The sequence below is a fragment of the Ranitomeya imitator genome, chromosome 4 (assembly GCF_032444005.1).
Source record: "Ranitomeya imitator isolate aRanImi1 chromosome 4, aRanImi1.pri, whole genome shotgun sequence".
Lineage (NCBI taxonomy): Eukaryota > Metazoa > Chordata > Amphibia > Anura > Dendrobatidae > Ranitomeya > Ranitomeya imitator.
The window spans coordinates 161,192,702-161,199,882 of NC_091285.1; the positions used below are offsets into that span (position 1 = coordinate 161,192,702).

The window sequence follows — 7,181 nt, forward strand, 5'->3', positions numbered from 1 at the left end:
CTGTAGTAACGAGGTTGATACTGCAGCCTGTAAACAATCACTGGGAGCAGTTGCAGTGAGCCGGCTCTGGAGCCCTCAATTTGTTATTTTTAACCCTTGGAAGCCAATGGATAGTCAAAAATTATTAACAGAAAACCCCTTTAAACAGCAAACAGTAGGAGGATTTTTTCACCCAATGTTCAATATTTGCAGTTGTTCTAAAGATCTAATACATATTTATATATTTCTTTAAAGGGTTTCACCACTAAACGCATTTATCAATTTTTCACATAATGGATACTAACGTCTCTCTACTGGATTGCCAGAGGAGAAGATTTCATTAGTCCCATAGAAGTGCATGGAGCATGGTTGAGCACAGTACCATTTATATGCGGGACCTCCTCCCTGGTCTCTGGATCACTGCAAATAACAATGGTTGGACCCCAATGTTCATACATTTCTTACCGATCCCTTGGACAGCTGATAAATGGATTAAATGGGAAAGCAATTTTAGTTTAATGAGAAAAAATAAAACATAAATCACAAAACATCTCACAAGTTGTGTTTCCTTTAAAAGGTGTTTTTTTCTTTATGGGTTTCAGGGTGTAGACAATATACAATAGGCGCCTAAGGGCTCGTTCAGACGTTAGTTTTTCATGTACAAATTCTATCCACGGTTATCACAGATAGAATTCCTAGATTATTATATCATATGGGACTATTCACAGATCTGGGTATTTTTGTGGACCAAAACATGAACGCATGTCTGAATTTGACACTAGATACAGGTAAAACTCCCTATTACAAGTCTATAGGTCCGAGAAAAAAAATGAGGGAGCACTCAGATGCCATCCATGTGCTGCCTAATGTTCATGTTTGTTTAAAAGGAGAAGCTTAAGGAATCTCATACTCAGAAAGAAAATGAGTATATTGATGGCTTATTCTTGGGATAGGTCATCAATATAAAATAATTGGGGGTTTGATACCGACACTCCAATCAATTAAAGGTAACCAGCTCTGACATCTGGACAGTAGTGCTGACAAGTGTCTTAGCATTATAAAGCCCCTTTAAAGGTTTCGCTGGTTACTGCCAACATATCCATATGAGTAAGCATCATATGTGCCTTTAGCTTGTAGTATGCAGTACTGTTAAATATTGTTTCCTTAGTGTGTACTGTACTCTGGAGGGTTAATTGACTTACTCCTGTAGTCAGCCTCCATGTCATAGGGCACATAGGAGATCAGCAACACAACCACTGCTGGAAAATCATTGATCCCCTTTACCATGTCCACATGCCCCACATTAACACTCAGGATCTGGGTTCCAAGTACAAATATATGACATTCAGTGCTCGGCTACAGGCCGTCAGAAAAGAGGTGACGTCATGCTGATCGGAGTGAGGTCATCAGTGATGTCACTATATTACACAGCACGCGCAGTGCTCGGAAACAGGGGCCGTGCTTACTCTCTTGGAAGAGTTGACAACATGTAAGCTGTTAAGAATACATTTTACATTATTAATTGTAACAATTATTCTAATAATAATAATAATAATAATAATAATAATAATAATATAGCATCCATTGTAACTATACATCTATGTACTTATCCATCCATATTTAGTATCTATCATCTATCTGTCTCTCTGTGCAAAAATATCTGACTATTAAACAAATACTGTTAATGTCTCTCTGTATTTAATATACCTAGTATGAAATTAATATAGATATTACATTGTTTCCATACTAGATAGATATATATTAAATACAGAGAGATAGCTATCCCTTGAAAAAAAAAAATAAAAAAAAAAAAATATATATATATATATATATATATATATATATATATATATATATATATATATAATTACAGTATGGGAAGTATATACATATAAATGTGTGTGTTTTCCCTCCTTTCCCACCAATGATATATATATACTTATTTATTCTGTAGGTTTATGACTTTTCAGGGATGTTTGAGAAGAATGTAATTTGGCCAAGTATTTCCTACCATTGCTGGGGGGCTCGGTCCCCCCCATTCACCATGCCGCAGGTGCAGCTCCCTCTCCCCCGGCCACTCACTCCCGCAGTCAGCAGGCGCTGGGCGGCGCAGGCGCAGTCCGCCCGGCCCTATTCTTGGCATGCTGGCTGTAAGATGAGTGAAGAAGCAGGTGGGGAGAGGGAGAGGACTCTGCTGCACACCAGCTCTGTCACAGCTCACTTTAAGAGTGGCAAGCCGCAGAGACAGCCCTGGATCTGTCGCCAGGTGAGCCAGGATGATGGCCATGAACAGTAAGCAGCCCTTCTCCATGCACCCCATGCTGCAGGAGCCCAAGTACTCCAGCCTGCACTCCAGCACCGAGGCCATGCGCAGGGTCTGCCTGCCAGCCCCCCAGGTATGGGCATCAGCCACAATTACTTACTGCTGTAAGGCACATTTTGTGACAGGCTCTGTGAAGCTTCCTCCCTCTCCCCTGCTCCCTCAGTACCTCTCCCCCTCTCCTGTCTCAGATCCACATGTCTATCCAAGCAGAGCTTCTGCCTTCATATTAATTTTTATGACCTGGGCTTTGAGGAGGAATCTGTGTGCTTGGAAATGTTTTTGAATCCTGAGCTGACAGTATTCCCCACTGACACCACTATGTGCATTCTTGCTTGCAGCTCCAGGGCAATATATTTGGAGGCTTTGATGAGAGTTTGCTGGCCCGTGCTGAAGCTCTGGCGGCTGTGGATATTGTCTCACACGGCAAGAACCATCACTTCAAGCCAGACATCACCTACCATACCATGAGCAGTGTCCCATGCACTTCTACCTCCTCCACTGTGCCCATCTCTCACCCTTCTCCTCTGACCACACATCCTCACCACTCAGTGCACCAATGCTTGGAGGGCGACCTGCTGGACCATATCTCACCTACCTTGACTGTAAGTGGCATGGGGACAGCTGATCATACAGTGATGTCCTCACAGCTCCATCCACACCACCTGGGTGCCATGGGGCATCTGCATCAAGCCATGGGCATGGGCCACCCTCACACAGTTGCTGCTCACAATGGGATGTCCTGCATCAACGACGTGGAGTCGGATCCAAGAGAGCTGGAGGCTTTTGCTGAAAGGTTCAAACAGAGGAGGATAAAACTTGGAGTTACCCAAGCAGATGTTGGATCAGCTTTGGCCAATCTCAAGATTCCAGGTGTTGGCTCTCTAAGCCAGAGCACCATCTGCAGGTTTGAGTCCTTGACATTGTCCCATAACAACATGATTGCCCTGAAACCTGTCCTCCAGGCTTGGCTGGAAGAAGCCGAGGCCGCCTACAGAGAGAAGAACTCAAAGCCAGAGCTCTTCAATGGAAGTGAACGAAAACGCAAGCGCACCTCTATCGCTGCACCAGAGAAGAGGTCCTTAGAAGCCTACTTTTCCATCCAACCCAGACCTTCATCGGAGAAAATAGCAGCCATTGCTGAGAAACTAGACCTTAAAAAGAACGTGGTTCGAGTCTGGTTTTGTAATCAAAGACAAAAACAGAAAAGGATGAAATATTCTGCGGTCCATTAACTGGTGGGATCTGCAGAACCTTTGACTTTTATTAGAGATATTATTTCAAAGAGCAGGGATCTTTACTGAGAACTTTTGAGAACTTGCAGTAAATATACAAGAAGCCATCAATTGACTCGTTCGTTTTCCCATCCCATCAGGTCTGTGATCTACAGCCAGAACTCCAAGACAATGGATGGCAGCACCTGGAGAAGATGGTTCTTCAAGGTGCAGCAATCTTGAAGTCTTCTTCTCTCAGGGTTCTGGCTGTAGAGACTTCCCTTATTAGTTATTGTTATTTTTCCCCTGATATGATTTGCTTGCTAAGCTGATATTCCTCCCACCAAGGTGTCCAGTATTATTTTACAATTTTCTAGAGTCCTCCTAAGTCTCCTTGTTCTCCTCCCTCCAGAAACTTAAGTTGTTCACAACCTCACAATTAACTTTCACAAACACAGGGAGAAGTGAGGGATTGGAAGCATTTTTATTTCTTCCCATCAGCAACGACTGTGATAAATAATAAATGAGACTCGCAGAGCAGTTTGGGCTGAGGGTCTCTGTCTGTTCTCCCAGTTTAGGCTAATGTCGCACCATAAGTAGTCACTGCCAGTTATTGGGGGATGTACACTGTGTTCCAGATAATGCACTGTAACGTTCTAGTGGTGGTGTCTCAGTGATGGTCAATGTGCAACAGTTGCCTTCTCCTCCTCCTTTCATGCTGACGATGATGATGATGACTCTCATTATTCGTTCTCTGTATCATACACACGGTGCGGGATGTGTCCTTCTGTAAATCCGTCATTTCTGTATTCGCAGCCCTTGTCTCCTCAGCATTGGATATTTTATGTCATTGTAACTAGTAAAGTTCATGTGTTTGTGTGTGGATATAGATTTTTTTTTTTGGTTCTTTGAATACAAACCGGAAAAGTGTTTTATTCCCACAAATCAACTTCTGCAATAAATACTTTATTTTTGAACTCTACGTGCGGTTTGTAAATTGTGATATGTGAACTTGTGCCGAACAAGCTGTTGGGACAATTTTACTGCTGATTCGAAAGATTTCTGTAAAACATGTAGTAAAAATTGGAAAACACACCACTTCCAAAAATAATTGGACACATAGATAATTAAATTAATGCATATTAGACAGATACAGAAACGAGTATACTATTCTGTGTGTACATGTGACAATATGTGTGTGTGTGTATATATATATATATATATATATATATATATATATATATGTTTGTGTGTGCCTGAATTATATATATATATATGTGTATATATATATATATGTTTGTGTGTGCCTGCATTATATATATATATATATATATATATATATATATGTATATATATATATATATATATATATATATATTACAACATCTATGTATATGCGGCGTATGTGTGTGTTTATGCATAAGTATACATATATATGTGTGAGTGTATATAAGTATACATATTATATATATATATATGTGTGAGTGTATATAAGTATACATATTATATATATGTGTGAGTGTATATAAGTATACATATTATATATGTGTGAGTGTATATAAGTATACATATTATATATATGTGTGAGTGTATATAAGTATACATATTATATATATGTGTAAGTGTATATAAGTATACATATTATATATATATGTGTGAGTGTATATAAGTATACATATTATATATATGTGTGAGTGTATATAAGTATACATATTATATATATGTGTGAGTGTATATAAGTATACATATTATATATATATGTGTGAGTGTATATAAGTATACATATTATATATATATGTGTGAGTGTATATAAGTATACATATTATATATATGTGTGAGTGTATATAAGTATACATATTATATATATGTGTGAGTGTATATAAGTATACATATTATATATATGTGTGAGTGTATATAAGTATACATATTATATATATATATATATGTGTGTATAAGTATACATATTATATATATATATATATATATATATATATATATATATATGTGTGTGTGTGTATATATATATATATATATATATATATATATATATATATATGATGCTTCAGATGGGTTAATGCATTTAGAAGATAGATGAAACTATTGAATTAACGGCAGAATAGATGGTGAAGTTGTTATTAGATAGATTTATAGATAGATGATAATGGGAAAGTATCTAGCGCTCCATAGATTATTGTGATGAAAATTGAAGGTTTAAAATGATTACTATAAATATATTGCAACGATATTGATAAAGGCTAATATAATATAACCCTCTTTTTTTCACCACAATCTATGGAGTGCTGCTTACTTTCCTGTTTTCGTACTGACTGGAGAATGAATAGTCTGTACCCTTAGACTTGCTGCTATTATTTTCCACTTTGCTGCTTTTTTCTGCAATTTTTTGATGCTAGATAGCTCGAGAAAGGCCGAAACGTCGACAATATGGGCCATAACATTTGAAATTATTTTCTAAATTGCTGCATTGATGTGCTCCCTCTATTTTTATATCATTGGAGATGTGGTCCTTGCCTGGGAGGCTCTGCACCCCTTTTCTGCTGGTGCTGCACCTGTATTTGTGTTTTTTTTAATTTTTTTTAGATAGATTGATAAATAATATACACGGATGATATGGTTATGAGATAGATACGGAGAGGTATATGTGGGATCGATATAATGATAAGTACAAATCAGATAAAACGAGTGGTATCTAAGTATTTTATAGATTAAATACCGAAATAACTAAGATGGTTATTAGGAGAAATGATATTTTATACATATTTCTGGAAATATCATTGATGATAAATCCATCTGTCATCAGAACACACTGAATTCTTGCATTTTAGAAGCCTAGAGCTCTGCATATGTGATGAGCTTCTATGTAGGGGTTATACTGATAATATAAATAATGTTATCATCAGTGTGATAAGTAGTAGCATTAATAATGATCGCATCACTACGTATTTTCCTTCATGTACTGCTTTTATCTGTTAGTCCTGATGAAACAATTGTGTAAAGTTTACCGAGGTGCAAATTCCCCATCAGACGCCGATGACAAAAGTTCATTTGTGATTGTGTCTCCTAATCCGGCGCTTTATTCATGAATCTCACCAGCTTCGTCTTCTCGAAGATTAAAAATTAATGCCGCATCTTGTGAATATTTCACTGTAGCATTTCAATGAGTGTCAGACATCAAACCTCCCATCACCAGGAAGAAGAGACTGGGAGAAATGCTCCGGCTGCTGGCAACTCATTACATTAATATTGGGCTTCATCAGCGCGTTAATAATACATGCCATCGTGCCATTCCTCTATATTGGGGCTTTCGGAAATGTAAAATAAGCCTGATGCAATATTAATTGCCTATAGTGGTATAAAGTAGCAGGGAATAGAGGGAGCTGCACACAAGGCTGCTCCACCAGGACCCTCCAGCAGGCAGGTAAGCAGCCCCTGTGCCGGCAATGAAGCCTGCCACAGCACCGGCCCCTGCTTCACTACATGCTCCAGCAATCCCAGATACTCTACACCACCACCTCCTGTATTATGGAAAGGGAGGATGCCTAATATATATATATATATATATATATATATATATATATATATATATATATATATATATATATATATACACACATACATACATGTATATATATACACATAGATACACATAC

General features: G+C 38.0%; 1 protein-coding gene across 1 annotated transcript; it reads left to right on the forward strand.

Moving 5' to 3' along the window:
- The first annotated feature begins 2,136 nt into the window (after nt 1-2,136).
- On the forward strand, nt 2,137-4,494 carry POU4F3 (POU class 4 homeobox 3). The gene is made up of 2 exons (XM_069764071.1): nt 2,137-2,375; nt 2,641-4,494. The coding sequence occupies exons 1-2, from the start codon at nt 2,256-2,258 to the stop codon at nt 3,532-3,534; spliced, it is 1,014 nt and encodes a 337-aa protein (XP_069620172.1). The 5' UTR covers nt 2,137-2,255; the 3' UTR covers nt 3,535-4,494.
- Nucleotides 4,495-7,181: the final 2,687 nt, after the last annotated feature.